This window comes from Anser brachyrhynchus (assembly GCF_964034855.1).
Source record: "Anser brachyrhynchus genome assembly, chromosome: 4".
Taxonomy (NCBI): Eukaryota; Metazoa; Chordata; class Aves; order Anseriformes; family Anatidae; genus Anser; species Anser brachyrhynchus.
Genome location: NC_137698.1, coordinates 56,481,529 through 56,500,698, shown reverse-complemented (window position 1 = coordinate 56,500,698; position 19,170 = coordinate 56,481,529). Strand labels below are relative to the sequence as shown.

Sequence of the window (19,170 nt, the reverse complement as noted above, 5' to 3'; positions counted from 1 at the left end):
TAAAGGCTTAGCCTTTCTTTAACAAGGATTTGAGTATAAAATCGTATTAAAAGTGTGCTACAGATCTCAATTTAAGAGCTAATTTATTTTTTATTTTATAGATCTTGTTGATGTGAGCCCACAAATTAGATTGAACTTTTGAACATTTATTTGAACTTATAAACTAAATTATAGAATTGTAATAGAATATGATATGAGAATATTTTTCACTAACACAATTTAAGGTATAATATTTGACTTTGTATTTTGAATAACTTACTACATTTCTGCATCATGAAAAACTACCACCTTACTCGTCAGAGCAGGGTTTTCAGGGTTATATACTACATACAGAGTCCTGACTAACAACTTTACGTTTCTGTCATAGCCTGAAGATAGAACCCAGTACTTCTACTACACCATGAGCTACTGCTAACTAGTAAACTGATGTGTAACATGTGATGAACATGTTTGTCAAGATCACTGACAGCTTACCCAGAAGAGATTTAATAATTGCTCTTGCCATTAATGCCAAATGAATTCTAAAAAGTTTCAGTGACCTATCGTTGTGCATTATGGAAGGATTGTTTGATCACATTCAATTCAGATAGTGAAAAGCTTTATTTAAATCAATGGTCTGTTAAAATTACAATCCTCTTAAAACTTTAACATGAATAAGTAAAATATATATTTTTGCAACATTTCTGTGGTGTAACTCACTATCTAAAATGAGTGAGTGAGAGAGAAAGGGAGAGAGAGGAGTGTCCCATTGCCCATTTAGCCCATAGAGAATTGATTCGGTTGCAGGAGAGTCTAAGATATCTGACTTTGTCAGTTTTAAGACAGAAATAGTTTTCCGAAGATATGGAATGGTGACAGATGTGCTGATGTAGTAGTATAACTGATAACAGAGCACGAAGTGACTACAAGGTTGATAAAGTATGAAATGCTTCCTAATATCTGCTTCTGATATTCTCTTGTAGTCTGAGTTTAAAGTTTACGGTGTATGGGAATATCAACAGTAAGCAATATAGTGGCTGAAAGAAATATATAAATCTTGTTCTATAACTCTGTATTTCCATGCTCTATAGCTTTATGGTGCTCCATATCTTTTTCTGCTATTACCAATAGCTTCTGTTCCATCTCACACTTCTCTGTTGCTGCATCTCAACTTCAGAAGTCCTTTCTCCTGTTCGGTCACTAGGCACATTTGACAAACAGGTATCCCCAATTAAAAGTATAATAATAATAATAACTCTACTAAATAACGTGCTAATTAAGAGTCTTTCTCATCATATGTCTTCATTTGAGAGGCCACCAGCAGGCCTATCCCTTACACTTCCCCCAGGCTCTCCCTAACTGAATAGTGCGTGGAGCATTACATACTGGGACACACTTTTAAAATTTGGAATTAACAAAATAAAGTTCTTCGTACAGAGGCAGACTCTTTCCCAGAGTGACTGATGTGATGTGTCATTGTTATGGCATGTCTAAAGCAAGCTCTTCTGGCAATTTTCCTTGATTTTACAAGTTTATGTGGGCAGATTTCCCACTGAAGCAACTATATTATCCAATGAAGTTATTTATACTGTTAATTGTACCTATGGACTAGTTGTGCTGCCTGACATAATCTAAGAGACAGGCAGAATCTGTGGCTTTAGATCTTGTCCATTTTGAAATTCAGGAGGAGGATTTAAAATCCTTGTTTCTTTGTTGATCTGTTATTTTTGCTAAGGAATTATGTTGTCCCGAGCATGAATATCAGCTAGGAAAAGTGTTTTCTAAGCAAAATTAGTTAAGCTAATCAATTTTAACTTTTACTTTATTAAATGATAATTTTGCTTATGACCTTTTTTTTTTTAGCGCTACATTTTTCTCACACACACACACATGCACACAAAGTCGTTGCATCTGCTTTTTTTTTTTTTTACTACCACCCACAGAGGAAAGGTGATAATACTTCAAAATAAGATGTAGCACAAAATGTTGTGGAATTCATATCATTCATAATCTCATTCCCAGCTGTAAATAGGAACGTAAGGTAGATTTCTTACAGATTACAGCTGTAAGTAGCTGTAAGGTAGATTCAGGGAAACTTTGTAAATGGGGAAACATTATAATTGCATTCCTATGACCATGACAGGTGACATAATCCACAGCAGTTTGTTCCAATAAAGACAAGATTAGGCACATTAAACCTCTTCCAATATTGTCAAGGTTTCTCTCCAGCTTTTTCTGTTTTCCCTGTAGAATAATATTAAGATCACACTTGCTGTTGTGGTAACCATTGCTCTTTTAAGGGTCTGAACTGAAAATACCAAAATAGTTTAAAAAAAATAAAAATTCCAGGGTAATGTGTAAGAAATTCTACTTACCTGTAACCCCATTCCTGTCCATCATAATATTTGAATAAGTAAGGATCTTTTTGCAAGTTTAAGTAGCATGTCATGAGGCTCAAATGAAATGGAGACATTTTCAGCAGCCTGTCAGGATCTGTGTGCAGATATTATAAAGCACTCCGTGGTTTGGGTCTCAGAGGAGATACTGGTTTCAAAACTGCAAGATACAAGATAATGACAAAGTGCAAAAACAAGCGAAGGAATTACATGAGGCTGAGAATGGAAACACTGTTGTGTTAATTTGGCTTTGGAGGACTTTTACTTTCACTGTATCTAATTAATGCTTATGCTGAAGTATAAAAACTTTTATAGCACTGAAAATATTTTGTCTGTTAAAAAAAAAAAAAAGGTAAAGAATGTGTGTGTTAACTGAGGATTCTAAATCCAAGAGAAATAGATTACAAATTGGTGACAGCAGGATATGAATTGGTGACAGCAGGTAAGCTATCCCAGCAGTATAGATTTAACAAATCACACTTTATGTTCACTTTTCTTGAAGTAAATGCAACCACCAGCAAAGAAATGTGAACCATGATCTTGTCCAGTAGATTTTAAATTGTATGTTTAACTTGGAAATAATCCACTCCCAGTGATTACTTTTTTCTGTTCAGTGGCACTCAATTTAGGTATCTTGTTTCTTAAAATTCTGACATGAATATTTGAATGTAAGTTTATATGCTATTCACCTTAAAAAACTTATTAATATGAGAACATGATTATGTCATTTAGTAGGAAGCAAGCTTTAAACAAAGTTGGCTTTGAAAAATCATCTAAATTAAGAACATAAGCATTACTTGATGCCTATCTTAATTCATAATTATTATAAGGATTGTTTTAATGCTTGTGAAGATTGATAGGCTAGAATCAGTTGAAAATTAAATCTTATCTACAGACTGCATATAGCTCAAGTTTCATCAGAATTAACCTTCAGACTATAGAGCTAGGGAAAAAAAAAAGAGAACTTTAATAAGGTGACATGCAATTTTGTCTTATTTACATACAAAGGTTTTTGGCTTCAATATGCATTACCATTTGCAAAAATTAACGAACAGTACTGCACCTTGTACTAAGTGATTAATCTTTATACACCTAATGAGTTATGCTGTTAATTGTATACTGACTGGTATACTCTTATTGATGAATCTTTCCCTGTTTTTACCCTCAATATATATTATAGGAATAAAAATTTCAATAAGGTTTTTAGCAGGTGGTATCATAAAATACTAAATGCTAGATCACATTTCCTCTCTGGAAGTAGAACAATACATTCAAAACAAACAAACAAACAAGCTGATGCAGGATTCATCTCAGGATGAAAAACATCTGTCTGATAAGCCACTTACAAAAGACTGCTTCTATACTGGATCAACGGCTCAGCCAGTTGTTACTGTTATGCTAGATTATGGGAAAGCTCTTGCTGGAGGTATGTTTTCTCTTGTCATTTTCTTAGGGTAAACATAGATCCGACCATAGATGGGGGGTCTCAGGTAGGGTTATGCTACCAGGTACAATGTGAGGCAGCATGGCTATGGGGTCTCTGGTTCAGTGGTGTATCTTGCTGTGAGAATGGCACTCAAACTGGCGTTTGTTTGCAAATGGCAATGTAGACGTTCCTGTAAAATGCCAATTATCTGGGGAAAGGAACATTTCTTTTCTCCCCCCACATTGCATACTTATGCAGAGCACAGCAAGATCTTGGTATAATTTGAGACCACGCTGAAGTAGAACTGACAAATATTTGAAGTTGCTCTCATGCATTTACCTAAGCATTTCTGTTTCAGATATGTCTTTGTATTGGTCTCATAGAATGTAAAGGACCAAGAAATCACGTTACTTTTGTCCCCATTACATCACTGTTGCCATACCCATCAAATTTTTGGAGATTTCAGGATTTACAAAAGGATCCTCTAGCTCAGGAAGAAGCTATGAAGTCAACAGTCCTTTGCAGAGGTGCCTGAGATTCTTCATTATTTAAGCTGTTTTCAAGAGAATTACAAGCTGGCTTAATTGTATCTGTTAAATGCAACACATGTAATGAGTTAACCACTATAGCATCGGTATTGTAAGATTATTTAACTCTACTGGTCTTAGGAGCAAGAAAATTGCATTGTTATTCTGTGACTGGACTGATCTCAGTTTCCATAATAATTTAAACTCCAAATCCACCTTTCAAATAGTGTAAAAGGTAGCTCTTAAACTATGGCCTAGTTTTTTGTTTGTTTGTTTGTTTTTAGTGGTTGTTTTATTTTTGTTTGTTTGCTGTTTACCAGTTTTCAATGTATTTGGAAAATGGATTCCAGATGGAAAAGAAATCATTTCTGTGCATTTTATACACCTACTATTCACTGTATTTGGCACCTATCTATTTGGCAGGCCAAACAAATTCTATTCTCTAACATAAATGTGAAAAGCTATATAAACACTTTGTAATATTTTTAAAAGCATCGTAAAAGTTAATTTAGATCAGTACTCCTACTGTCATATAAATCACGTTAAAAATGGACTTCTTACTCTGCAATTTCATGTTAACATAGGCTAATGTTTATGTAAGATTGGCTGTAAGAAATGTCAAAACTTATAGTAAAAACACTTCTATTTAGAATTGAATTTACCCTCCTATTTGACATTCCCAAGAGTTGTTCCCAGAGGCACTACATGACCATATTTTGCATTATTACTGTATATTAACCTTTTGAATGTTAACATTAAAAAATATACCTTCAAAACACCTTAAGAATTTTTTACTGAAAGACAACTGAAGTCAAGCATTCTGTGCCTGGTTGTGTATGTGTTTACAAACATAATTTGGGCCTCTACTACATAAGGCTTCTGAATTGTTCAGTCACCTGGAGACAGAAGGTGCATGATCACCTAAAGAGAAATCATTTCTTAAAGCACTCTAATTATATTTGCAAAAGTAAGCTTGACTATGTTCTGATGCTTAAAATGATTGTGAAGAGTGCACGAGGTAACTAGCAGGGAAACAGAAACAGCAAGAAGTTGTCAGTATGTGAGCTTTTGGAGTTCATGAATCCAGTAACTACATTTCTGAAAGGTTCCTATACATAAACTATATAATCAGATAAGACAGTGGTAATTTCTATATTTTTCCTGGAAAAAAAAAAAAAAAAGACAAAAAACACCCTCACACTTTCACAATTTGCTGTAATTCTCATCAACAAAACAAGAGGGAGCAGAAAATTGTATGATAAATTCAAAACAGAGCCTCTTATTTGCAGAACATGGTTATCAGTACATCTCACACAGACGGAAGAGGAAGAGAAGAGTCAGTTTTCAACCTTTCAAAAAGATCTAACACTAAAGAAGCACTAAGACAGCAAAATGTGGTATGTCAAAATTGTAAAGTGATACATAATAATTTGCAGTCTTGGCAATGAGGAATTTCAACCAGTGATTATAAAACTAGGTAACTGAAGAGCAAAATGACAGATTTAAGACAATGTAGACAACTGCACTGCAAAACACGTTTGAAAGATTTTGCACTTCAAAATGCGTCTTTCTGAATGAGTTATTCCATTCAGGAGAGAAATTCCATACAGAGATTGCTGACAACAATTTAAAAAATACACTGAGTATACTTTAACTGTCCAAAGAAAGGGAAGTTAGTGAAAATGAAATACTGAAAATATTAAGCTGAATATGAAAAATATGGTATTGTAATGTTCTTTTGTTTATCTTGTTTATCTTTATCTTGTGTTAAACCCACACATACCCATCTATTGCTGGCTATCACCCGAAAAGGGAACAAACAAACAAACAAACAAACAGAAATATGTACATTTGAAGGACATGTTTGTAAGAAATTTGTTGTAAGCATGGAACAATATAACCTTTAGAAGACATAATGGAAACAAAAACAACATTTGTTTACTTTGTATTATTCTTGTATGTTCCTGAACTAATAAATATTAGTTCAGAATATGAACAGATAAACCTCTCTACTTTTTTTGTCCTAATGAATACAGTTAGCAAAATTGACAAGATACCAATTACAACTGGTGAAAGTAAGCATTCTCTTACACACACACAAAAAAAAAAAAAAAAAAAAAAAAAAACCCACACACATTGGGGACACTGCTGCGATAAGGTATCGGGAAGGTTAGATGCTCAGTAGGTTCCTCAAAATGAAAGAACAACTGTATGACTAATGGAAAAGACTGTAGAGAGGCCCCAGGAGTTCAGAGTGAAAGCTGAAACTGTGAAGGCATTAGGACACAATTATAACACAGTGAATCAATGGCACTATCTATCTTCTCAAATTGTGTGGTGGGGGGGACAAGTAAAATTGCTGGTGCTCTGCCACTATTGGCCTTGGTAATAACAGCATGCCCACACATTAATAAACCAGTGTTAAACTAATGACTTTGCTCTCTCTCTCCCTCTCAGCCAGAATCTATTTTAGACCTTAACTCAGGAGTTCGAATAGAAAAACTGGTGAAGTAACACAAAACATAGCACTAATTCTGAGCAAAACGGGCTGCAGTTGCCAAGCATCTACTCTTGCCTCTCTGCTGAAGGTTAAAAAACAAACAAACAAACAAACAAAAAAAAAACAAAAAAAAAACCACTCACTTGAATCACTTGACTGTTGCCTGTGAAGTCATATGACAGTCAGGTAATCTTTTCTTTCTATTTCAACATGTCTCTCTCCTCATCACTCCCCTCCATCAGCTGCTTTCTCTAAAGAAAGATTAGAGACTCCTCACTACACAGCAACTAAAGAAAGCTGTTATAATATCTAGTTAAAGGCACCTGTCAAAATGCAGAGCCAAAACCAGGAACCATTTCGTCTTCTCAAGAATCTACCTGACCTTGATTGGTTTATTGGGAAATAATGTGTACTTCAGAATGCTTTTATGTACAAAAAAAAAATCTGGGGAAAAATGTATTAACTGAGTTTGAATGGAAAAAATACAAAGCTTTTTCTAATACCATGTGAAAGATAAACTCACGTGTTTTTAACAGAACCAGAAATGCCAGTAGATCTGTACTGGATTCCATACAATTTATTGAAATATTCTGCATGTAGAGAGGTTATCTGTGCCAACAAGTCTCCATCAGACAAGAGGTGATTACTTCAGCTGGTTGTTGTTTGGATACCTCTGACATTTTGAGATATTGTCCTACCAACTCAATTTGGAGGTAGTAAGGTGCCCTTAAACATTCTGTGATAGTGTCCTTATTTTCCAGCAACCTGTGTCCAAATAGTAGAAAAAAAATGTAGTGTTAACAAAGTATGTATTCAAAATTGTATTTGACAAAAACATACAAGTATTTTAAGACTTTCTTTATTCCCTTCTATATTGTCTTTATATAATTCAGCCTTTTTCCTACCATAATGCAGATACATCTTTGGTCCCATTCCCTTATTCCAGTAACACAAACTGTGGTACTGTATTGTCATGCTTGCCAAATTAAAAAAGCTCTTTTAAATCTTCGTTTTAATGGATTATTCTGTTATGCCAATTAAACGATTAATTTCTCCATGCTAAAACATCATCTTTATATGGACCTAACTTTTCTTTCCTCACTCGTCAAGTTCTACCTTTCATTAAAACATTATTTACTTATCCAGCAGTCAAAACCACTTCCATAATGGATTAATGTGCTGAATACTGGATTTGTTTTCATGTCATACCTCCTTTTGCATGCCTTGCCTCACTAATGACTGGGAACTGCAGTGACATCATAACAACACTACAGCCATGCAACAAATATTTTTCATACATCTTCCAAAATAAATGCTCCTTCTGGAAACTCTCTAACTGCATTTTAATACCACCATAGAAAATCTTTTAAACTATGGGAAATACAAGACCTCTCACAGAATTTCACCATGTTTTGGACATGATCACTGATTTAAAGCCATATTCAGCTTATTCAACTGACTGGGAAAGAGACAAAACAGAGTAAAACTTCAGAGGGACTATTGTGATAGCCACCTTACAATATTCTGGTTTTGCTCATTTTAGAGTGAAATAGAGCTAACTGCACCCTTCATAGCTATCACAGCTGCATCTAGGTGTCTAAACACTGCCTGCCTTCTGCATCATGCCTTGGGGAGGTCAAGGATTAAATGTAATTCAATAAATTTTTCCATTTTGACAATAGCTCTCTGATAGCTAGTCAATGGCTACTGGTATCCAATCAATTTTACAGGCTTGTGACTGTTACTCAGATTGCTAAAGAGAATAGCATTGTGATAGTGACAAAGCTTTAGTTAAATCATGATATATTCTAGTTCATTCTCCTTCTCAATCATAAAAGAAATAATTAGCCATTATGAATGTGCAAGATATAATTGGGTTAGTGTCTTACCTACAGTTTGCACAGATCTGCTTATGCAAAGGTAGGACCCAGTGAAGGGTTAGACACATTATTATCTGTTCTGTGGAAAGATGTACATATTTACATAGTTGCAATGCCACTTGTGCAAACATCAGTATCCCACTGCCATCTCTAGCCAACGCCCTGCATTCTCCTGTTAGCTACCATTCTTCTACTGGTCTTCTAATCTTTCAAAGCAACATTTTTCTGGTTCACACTACCAGAAAAGATGCCCTTTCTTTCACAGATCATACATGTTTAAAGTTTACTGTTTATCACAGTTTCACCCTGCATATCAGCATCCTTGTTAGCAACCCCAGACCCTATGCTGATAGTAACAGATATTAACATTATCATACTTTCCTCACACATCTTCATCTCCTTGGAGTGCAGCTCCTTAATGGAAGGGGTCATGCTCTGCTATGCCCACCAAGCTGGTCAGGTCTCCTGGCCAGCACACAACAGGTAAAATCAGGACTCCACACGGTGCTAACTCTCTTCATCTGACTAGTAACATTTGCCACATACAGTCACTGTCCTCAACTGAGGTAAAGAGCAAGCATAAGCAAGATGCAGGGCAAAGAGCTCAGAGGGAAGAGCAGTAGGTAGATGAACTGTGAGCAGGAAGAGCTACTTCTGGAGAAGGGATTCAGATGAAAGGGCATTTTCTGACTGAATGTATAAAACTGTTAAGCAAACGAACAAACACAAACAAACCAAAAGAAAAAAAAAAAAGTGTTTTAAAAAGGGGTCAGATGAGTAAGAGAAAAGTATAATAGAAAGAAGATAAAGGCATGAAAATGAAGTATGGTTTAACATGGAATAATTGGAGTGACAAAAGTTTTTACAGCATTTTTGTCCACTGTGTGATTACATTCACAGAAATTAACTCTAGTTTACTGAGTAATTTCCTTAGCTTGTAGCTTGTGTTTTGCATTGTGATTTACTGGTTCATGGACATATTAAGTAGCTGTTTAAAATTTCCTTCCTCAACAAGCTCATCAAATAAAATGCTGTTTTCTCATTATTTGTGTATCTGTATACTCAATACCTGTATAGTAGATTGGTCTTCCCTTTGCTGCACGTTTTCCTTTCTTGTTTATTATTTTTCCTAATAATATTGTTCTGTTTTGTAAGCTGAATTATGGCTCCTAACATTTCTTTGCAATCTGACTTCTCAGTTCCTGAAAGCCCTCTTCTTACATATGCAGAGCAGCAGAAGATCTATCAGTGTGAGTACCATGAGTGGTAAAAGACTTACTGTACAGCACTGAAGTATGCAGGAAACTTAGCAGGAACAAAGTAAAGCAAGGAGGCAACAGATGGTACTGGAGAAAGGAAAAAGTGCTGAAGTACAAACACAATGTTATAAAACTGTACTGAAGGGTGAAGTGTTTGGGGTAGTGAAGGGTATCATGTTTGAAATGGGAAAGGAATAGCTACTGTAAAGCTGAGTTAAGCATAAAAAAATAACAGAAAATAGGGCACTGGTTAACTAATTACCTTCTTCCTAGCCAGTCATTCATTGGTCTTTCCAGCAAATGTCCTGTGAAGAGGAGATTACAGATAACTTCATTTATCAATTACTATATGTTTTGATTGTAGTGTAGGTTAAATTATACAGTTCATAACACCTTAAGCTCTGTAGTACTTGGTGAGTCACCGACCGTCCCTTTGATTTCACTTATGTTCTTCTGTACTTCCTTGGTTAAAAAAAAGGAAAAAATCTAGAGATTACCTTTTTATTAGGTAGTGAGCATTATAGAACTTTGCCTTTCTTTTAAAGGATAAGATTTTGTCCCCATTTAGTATGTCAAAAGAGTATCATTTTTATGTACATTACTGGTATTGGCAATTTACAAATATATTGCACTGAAAAACAGATTCACACTTACTGTGTGACTAATAAACAAACACACATTTATATATGAAAATCCAAAGTCTATATCATAGAATCATAGAATATCCTGAGTTGGAAGGGACCCACAAGGATCATCGAGTCCAACTGTTTAATAAACCTTGATTAAACAGTGAATTGCAAGAAAAACATACAAGTGAAAATACAATTCAGAAATGAAACCATATGAAATTCAGTGGAACAAAACTTGGCAGCATGTCTAGATCTCTCCATTTCTCTGAAATAATTACTACAAATTTTGTTTATTAGAAATATTTATTGCTATTGCTACTATTTCTGCCTTCACTCATCATTTATTTATATTATCTGGATAAAGAAAAATGTTGTAGAAATGCTCCTTTTCTTTCACTTATTGCATCTTGTCTTCAGCACAACATAAGATTGTCTCTAGATATCATTTTTTTCCATTCCTATAAGGTAATTTTGTAATCACATTGAAATGCAGAAATAAAAGTGGTTTTTTTTCATTAATAATAAAGATGACTGCAATTTTCAGACATCCAAATCAATCTTTTTTTTCTGCATCTCCAACACAGATGGCTTTCATTGAATGAAGTAGACTGTGAATAGGTTGTGAATAGTCGCTCCTTACCAGAGAACAATAACAAAGAAAAAAAATAGGCTTTGCTTAGATGCAGAGGTCTTACAATATGCTTATCTGAGACAAAGTCACCATCTAAAACTGTTATATGCTCAACTATCACTTCTGTTTTACTTAGAGCTCAACAATATTAATAAGAAATGTATAGTACATATAACTTCCAAGATATAAATAGGGCATAAGAAAGGTAAAGACTGTGTTGCCTCTAACTCAAGGGATGAGTAAACAAGATGGGAACAAAAGTGATCCTGAAAAGTTCTTGATGACCATACCTGATGATAGGTATCTGCCAACATCACTTCAAGTCTCAACAGCAATGTGAGGGAAAAAAGTGTTCCGTTGTTTTTTACTCTTGGAACGATACAGAAATATACGTAAATATATGTATAGATAAAATGTTCTCTAAATCTAGATGTAGACCAGAAAGGTGGAGAGTCTTTTTTTCCTACAATAATAGTAACCACAAAAATGTTTTGTTCTGGGTTTTCCCTTCTGTTTATTTCTGTGTTGGCCCTAAGCATCTACCAGGACACCAAGTTATTTCACCATTCCTTAGGGGAAAACGATTCAGGAGGTGATTGATGGACTTAATGGAATCTCACTTCTCCTCAGATGCCTGAAAACAAGTTATCCTCAAAATTGATTTGCTGTTTCTTGTAGCCATAGATCACACACTGAAAGTAACAGTGAAACAGAGTGCTACACAAACTCTTAAACTAGTCAAAATCTGAAATGGTAAATCCACTTAGATACATGCAGATGTTACCATCACAGTTTACATTCAGTCTAACCATTCTAGTGAAAAGAAAGACCCTTCTAAGCTTTCTAAAATCAGTCTAGTAAGGTAAATTATGTCTGGCTGTGAGCTGAAAATCACTGCATAGTATTTATTTGGGTCTTGGCTAACTCAGTTACCTCTCTGTTATATGCTATTCCAGACTGGAAGTATATCCAGTGTAATCAGTAACTCTAGGTCAAAACAAATCATGCTTGGTGGGGACAAAATTCTCTGGATGCATGCTGTATGAGGGAGGAAGAAAGAGAGACTGCAGTGTGTAACTGCTTACACAAGATGAAGGGCTATAAATATATATATATATATATATTTGGAGTATTTGTTGATCCAAGAATATTTTTTATGATCCAAGCTCATAAAACAGCTGGATTATCTAAGTGTTTGAAGTCAGTCAAAAACATTGCACAAATATTCCCTGTTAAACCACTCTTCTGCGTTCCTAGAGTTATAGGAGTTTACAGCATAACAGTCATACTTAGTTTTGAGGTTGATACATTTTTTTAAGATGGATCAGTCACTCCTGTATCACTTGTGCTGATTATTTTATATTTATCACTATTTTAAGGAGGAAAAGATGGAAATGGGAATTACCTTGGGACTAGCTTTCAAACTCTGGAAACCTCTTCTAAAGCTGCTGCGTTCTAGTTGATTTAGGATTTCTGCCTCTAAACTGTTCTACATGCTGTTGCTTCTCTTCAAATATAAAGTTAACTAAAAAAAAAGAGGAAGCCATGATACTTCTCCATTCTGAAGTGGTCTAATATCTTACCCTTACCTTGATGCTTTCAAAAACTTGTGTTAAAAATTATCGTATATATATACATTTATATTTTAAAAAATATATATCTATTAGAGATCATATCTACAACTATATCTGACAGTTATATCTTGTAATTAAGTAAGACATTGAAGATTTTCTGAAACAATGTTATCAGTTTACATCTCATTTTTTCCCTTTAACTTATATTTTTTCTGTGTTTCTTTTTCTTCTTTAAGATGCAAGATACCCATGGGGCCTTGTATTTATTCCACCTAGTTCATAAATGAAGCACCGAAGTTAGAATATTCACCAAATTTTTATACCAACTGATCCAGAATGATATGGTTCCTATTACTTGCGGAGAGTATTTGTCATTCCCTGTTGACCAGTGAGTTATCACACACACACAGACACGTCCCTAATTTAGGTTCCTGCAGTTATTAGAATGAATCAGTCTCTTTTTGACACATAAGTAAGGAAACATATATAAAATAAAATGACTCGCTAATTAACTAATTAGGAATGAATTCTGTGTATACCGTGACAGTTCGTCCTTTCTCCTTTCTGTACTCTACTAGCCATTTTCACAAATACCTCTTTTGCATTCATTCTGACTTTGAGTTCTCTATTAACAGAGTTACCCCCAAGATTTCTGCCTCTAAGACTCAGCTGAGCATGTTCTATGGTGGTGTGTGCACTTCACATAGCAGCTTTTTAACCACAGCAGCTTTTTAACCATACCCCATGCCTGATCTTTCAGTAATAAATGTAAAGTTGTTCTATTTTGCACCTGTATCGTAGTTTTGCCCAGTAGTGATATTCTGTGTCACACTGTTTTTCAAAAACAGCTAAGAAAAGATATTGTGAATGCTTGATGTTATCAGTTTGAAAGAGAAATTAAAACAAATGGAAGAACTGACAACTAAGCTATATAGGAAAAACAGCAAGAGGAAGCTAAGATTTATTGGCTGAGGAAACCAAGAAGAAAAAAAAAAAAAAGCAATTTTGACACGGTTGAGTCTCTTTGAAATGTTTCTGTCTGTGAAAGAGATGGTGAAAAATTACTCAGCGATCTGGAAGTATTTTTATAAAAATGTGATATGTAGCTGCATAAGTGCAATTAGTTACCACTTACATGACTCTAGTAAGCAATAATGTTGTTCAGAATTTAACACACTGACTAGGTCGATAATCTTGTGAATGATAAGGGACTGGCTTCAAGATATTTATAGAGCAGACTTGAATTCCCAAATCTTCAAACTAAAGAAATTTTAGATATTAGATGCAGTTAATAGAAAATTCTAAATAGCCATCTCATAATGCTCATGTTGGAATCATGTTCAAAACTGAGAATCCTTTCCACATCCTCTCCTCTGGACTTATTTATTTATTTTATCAGGAAAAAGTAAATTCCTTTGATCTACCAGCAGCCACTTACAGCAGCACAGCTTTAAATGAAATCAACAGCCAGAGGACTTCAGCATTGGAGCAATAGGTATCACTGAAGTTTTGATGCTTCCAGATATAAAACAAAGCAAAAGAAAACCAAACTAATTTACATTTGCAGGTGAAAGTGTTCATATTTTTCTTTCATTTTCAAGGAGGGATTTAGGGAAGTAGAGCAACACAGGATAAGCCACTTTCCTCAGCTTTCTTATTCAAAATTTTGTGTAAAAAGTGGTATTTTTGTAGTAAAAAGATGCCTGAAGTTTAATGTTTTCCATTCATTAGACTGAAGTACTGTATCCTGTACCCTACAGGGAAACCAATTCATTAGCAAAGCTTTAAGAAACATGTATTCATAATACAAGTTTGCCCTCTTTAACTGCACCTCCAGGCACCTTACAAATAATTTATGAAGTAGTGAGATGTTTGACAATCAGAAAGAATGAAAATTCAGTAGGCAGACTCCTAGAAAAAGAAATCTTAATGTGTTTTAAATTCTATTAAGCTTCAAAAACATTGTCCAAATTTCTCACTCAAAGAAGTGAATCAGTGTGTTTTCAATGATCTACAGCAGTTTTCTGGTAACATGAACATTTTTAGCTTCACTAAACCAAGTTAATCTCACTCTTATTGCTTGATATTGCAGCTAGGCAAGTGTGATGGTCAACAGATTAACTTGGGAGTATTCAGTTTATTTTTTGTTATGCTGTATTAGAACTCCACAAGCATTTCTTCATGCTTTGATCAACAGAAATTTTAAATCCTTACCTGAGAGAACCACAACACTCAATTTCCAAAACTCTGAAATAACAAAAACTCTCAGTATACTATATGAAAGTCCTAGAAAATTAAAATAGGATGTCCAGCATGCAAACAGTATCTTTAGTTTTTGGCAAAGCATGTTTACAGCTTTCAGAGATACTCAAGTCAGCTCTGATAAGCTAATTAGAGAACTGAAAATCTTGTCATCATGGAGCTGAAACTGAATGAATGAACAGTGAGTTTATTATCACTGTTCTGCAGTGAGGACTATTTAGTACCACATGGAAGAAGCTCTGCTCAGTGAATGTACTGGGAAAATAAGCAGGAGAACCTGGCACAAGGTTATTTGGTCTAATCTTGAACAGAAGCAGTTCTGAATCCAGTTTTGATTTGAGTTATTAATTAGCGTAATGCACTGCAAAGCACACACAAAAGATGAAGCCTCTCTTCATATGCTCTACGTTTTTGGGAAATCACTTGCTGTAGTATCTGTGAAGAGGATTTTATGAAGGTGGGTGAGGCAGGTTTTCAGTAAATCCCTTCCAACAAATCCAGGTAGAAGAGCTAGTTCTTCAGAAAGAGGAATAATTTCCATCTTCATAGCTAGAGAACAGTTAGTTTTTCATGGATCTTTCTCTACATTAAACTTCCAGAAAGATTAGCTCTTTCTAAGGTACAATTTTAATAACTTTCTCCTTTCAGAAAAGACACTTGGATGCTGTCCTCTTCAGAGGGCAGTGGCAAAATTGTCACAGTGTAACTCCAAATGAGATAAAACCATAGGTGACAATGGAAAGAAAGGAAATGACTCCTGCTGTTCAGACTTCTCTTCATGTTCTCAGAAATGATTAGAAAATTAAACTTTGGAACAAACATGAACTCAGGTTATCAAGCAAACAATATTATCTTGTATGGATTTAATAAAGCATCAAAAGGAGATAGGAGAACCTTCACCTTCGAATAATTCTTATCAAATTTTGAAAGAATATTAAATTTTCTTTTGGGCATTGTATATGTGTCATTGCAAAGAGCAAAACACATGGCTTACAATCAGGAAGCTTTTCTTACATGGCAAAAGCCACCGTGTTATGCATTAAAAATTCTAACCTCAGTGTTTCAAAAGTACAGTTGTATGACCAATCTTAACAAAGAACTTGCAGATGCTATACCTGGGTATGAATACAACAGACTCTTCATTCTGGATGCTCTTACATTGGAAAAGAAAAATCTCACACTAAATTCTTCAGAGGAAAAGAACTGTAGCCTGCTGCTTCTCAGTCACTATTCAAACCTAAGCAACCAGAAAGAGGTTCTGAATTGGCTAATTATGAGGCAACTAACCACTGTGATGTCCATAAGTAATTGTCACTGGCAATAAAAATTTTGGACATTTGTTGAGGGGAATAACATAGCTGAACCAACCTATTGACTTTCCTTCTTTCTCTTCTGATGTCTATTTTTGCAGCATTGTTTCTGATTTAAACAAAGATCAAATCTAACAATTTTCCTATATCAAATCACCAGGATAGGAATGTGTTTTCCTGGTCATGAAGCACACTCATAGAAGATAACAGCAAATTGTTTAAATGAGTGCAGGTTTGCTTGCCAGATGGAACAGATCAGTAGATTTCCTTCTATACTTAATTCTGATGTGTCTGATTAGGATGAGGAACATCTACTCTCTAATTTTCAGTGAGAGAAACTATATTTATCTTTTTATTTTGTGATTATTCACAAAAAATAAGTAAGCATCAATTAATGTCAAAATATGCATGTGTCAATAACTGTAACTAATGAAAGTGAAGGTTTCTTATTATATCCCTGTGTTTTGTTTCCTTTTTATTTTTTTCTTATTAATTTTCCATTCTGCTACACCAAATACTCATTAGTTTTTTTAAAACAATGCAGTATTTAGAACCTATCATCTCTAGGTCAGCCAAAGGGTTCCTGCTGATATTGGTAGATGGAAAGCAGCAGCATATATTTTTGTGTTTTATACTACCCACTTAAAAACAAACAAACAAACGTACAAACATATTTCTTGAGCATAATGACTGCAATGATTTGCAAGCAAATAATTTCACTGAGGAATTTTGTGCTGGTGGTATCGTATAACATGAGAAAAAAGTCTGATTGGTTTATGATTTCACTGGGAACCTGAGAGGAAATTAATTTTATTTAACACACTACTTGTCAGCTCCTTTGTTGCTGTTGTTGTTTGTAATATATGGACCCAACACGGGATTTTAAGTCTGGAGATATTTCAAGTTACTAAAACATTTATTAGTTTAATAATAATGTTAGAAATGATTGAAATGCTAGAAATGTTTAAACTGGAATACACAAACTCTTGAACTCAGTTGTTCAAACTAAAACTATTTTGACTGCAGTTCCTAGGCCATGCAGGTAACCTCAGTGTTAAGCATCTTAGCCAGGAAAAGCTATCATGCTGAGGTTTTGTTGACAGGTGTGGACTTTCTGAAATCAGAAAGATGACAGAAAATATGATATTAAGCAAAGGTTGTTGTAAAACTAGTGTGTTATCCCTGTCCAGATACTACATTTCTGCACATCTGCACAAAACGCAAACCCAACAACAGAAGGGAAAGAGCATCAGGAAGCTTCAGATGAGAAAACATTTAAAGCTCTCTGGCTACAACAAGTAATTGCCTATCGTATCTATATATCACATAACTGTGGTGGGTCAAGTATTTCTGATTACTTCTTAACCTAATGCCCTCCAGATATGAAAGGGAATAAGATGTAATCACTTATATAGCGCACCTTGCTCCCTAAGCAGTTTTGCAATTTCCAGGTGAGGAGCTACTGCTTCTTTTGCCTGCCCTTATGCTGAAAGCTGACATCCTCTCTGGGTAGCTTAGATTAGCACTTGCACTTCCCATAAAGACACTTACAGCTTCTTTAGATCACAGCATTTAGTTAGTAACCAGATTTTAGTGCCTTTGTTGACACAAGGGGAAAACGAGGAGTTGACTGCTGTGGCCACTGCTGCTGCAGTTAAAATCTTTCCTTTGAGCAAGCATCTGTGTCCCAGCAGCTTAACTGGAGCCTCTGAGAAGGGTATTAACCAAAGTATGTGCAAACATTCTGCAGCTGATAAGCCTCCAGGTTATAGGTAAATTTATGAATGATTGACACACTTGTGTAATAGTAGCCTTCTATGCTCTCAGAAAACCTCCTTCAGACCACTGTCACCTTCTATGATTTTTTATGATTCTATGGTTTATTATTTGGTATCACCAATTTACCTGTGATGTACCAGGTAACTTATCACCTCCCAATTAGAGACATACCAATATAGTAAACATTGAGGCAGCAACTACTTTAACCTTTGCTTGCAAGAAGACATCACTGTTATATACAAAATAAGAGGGGACTCACAGCTTTCATAGGTTAAAATAAAAACAATATTTTGGTATTTCTTTTTGGCTCCCAAACAGTTCTGCCTAACCACTTGTACTTCTTGACAAAAGATGGAGAAATTTGATTCTCCACTGGTTTTGATCCCTCACTGGTGCAATGCAGAGGGAAGGGGATTTTGGTGGCTGGAAAGGCAGCTAGGCTGACAAGTCTTAATTACCTCATCTTCTCCTCCATTCAGCAGAGTTATGGAGACAAACACAGGGGAAATGAAGGAAAGTTGGTAATTCCAACTTCCTGCTGTTTGGATTAGTAATGCATCTTCAGTGTCTCTGTCTGATTCTGGTGTACAGAGAAGGGGAAAGGGTTTAGCTATGAGATGAAGTACACTGAAAACAGATATCTCTCAGTACTTGAGCTAGGAGAAAAAAAGGAAATCTCAGGTAAAGTCCACTTTAATTTTAAAACAAGATAAAACAAAACAAAATAAAAAAAAATCATCTTAAAGTTTTTTACCCACTTCAGTTGTCTCACTTTGCATATTACCAAATTGTTTTTTCATGGTAAAACAAAGATTTAAAGAAAAATAAGAAAGGTAGAAAATAAGACATATTTTTGCCTCCATTAAACAAAAAACCTTTAAAGCTTGTGAAGATTTTGAAAACGTTATTTCATTCAATGTTTGTCACCAAATGAAGCATCTTTTAAAGTTTTCCAGAGCTGAAATTAGATAACGTTTTTATATTCTGATGGCAATTTTGTGGTGATATTTTAGTAACA

General features: G+C 34.9%; 1 protein-coding gene across 10 annotated transcripts; it reads right to left on the bottom strand.

Annotated features, from left to right (window-relative positions):
- Positions 1 to 207: 207 nt before the first annotated feature.
- LOC308193834 (uncharacterized protein) lies at positions 208 to 18,241 on the bottom strand. Of its 10 annotated transcripts, XR_013949979.1 has the most exons (8): positions 16,179 to 16,425; positions 10,361 to 10,429; positions 10,230 to 10,272; positions 9,988 to 10,054; positions 8,718 to 8,787; positions 6,972 to 7,593; positions 2,355 to 2,535; positions 208 to 2,223 (listed from the first exon to the last, which is right to left on the bottom strand). XR_013949979.1 is itself a non-coding variant. In XM_080588914.1 (5 exons), the coding sequence occupies exons 1-5, from the start codon at positions 16,204 to 16,206 to the stop codon at positions 7,434 to 7,436; spliced, it is 387 nt and encodes a 128-aa protein (XP_080445040.1). In that variant the 5' UTR covers positions 16,207 to 16,425; the 3' UTR covers positions 4,389 to 7,433. The 10 variants fall into 10 exon arrangements, 1 of the variants encoding a protein (XP_080445040.1); XR_013949980.1 differs by lacking the exon at positions 9,988 to 10,054; XR_013949981.1 differs by lacking the exon at positions 10,361 to 10,429 and having other exon boundaries at positions 9,988 to 10,073.
- Between the last annotated feature and the right edge of the window lie 929 nt (positions 18,242 to 19,170).

Excerpts from the sequence above, each read along its gene's own strand:
- LOC308193834 (XM_080588914.1), bottom strand. The coding sequence starts at position 16,206 with ATGAAGAGTCTGTTGTATTCATACCCAG. Across the intron at positions 8,788-9,987 it reads GCATACTTCAGTGCTGTACA|AACAGATAATAATGTGTCTA; the intron begins GTAAGTCTTTTA and ends ATCTTTCCACAG. Across the intron at positions 7,594-8,717 it reads CAGATCTGTGCAAACTGTAG|GTTGCTGGAAAATAAGGACA; the intron begins GTAAGACACTAA and ends ATTTGGACACAG.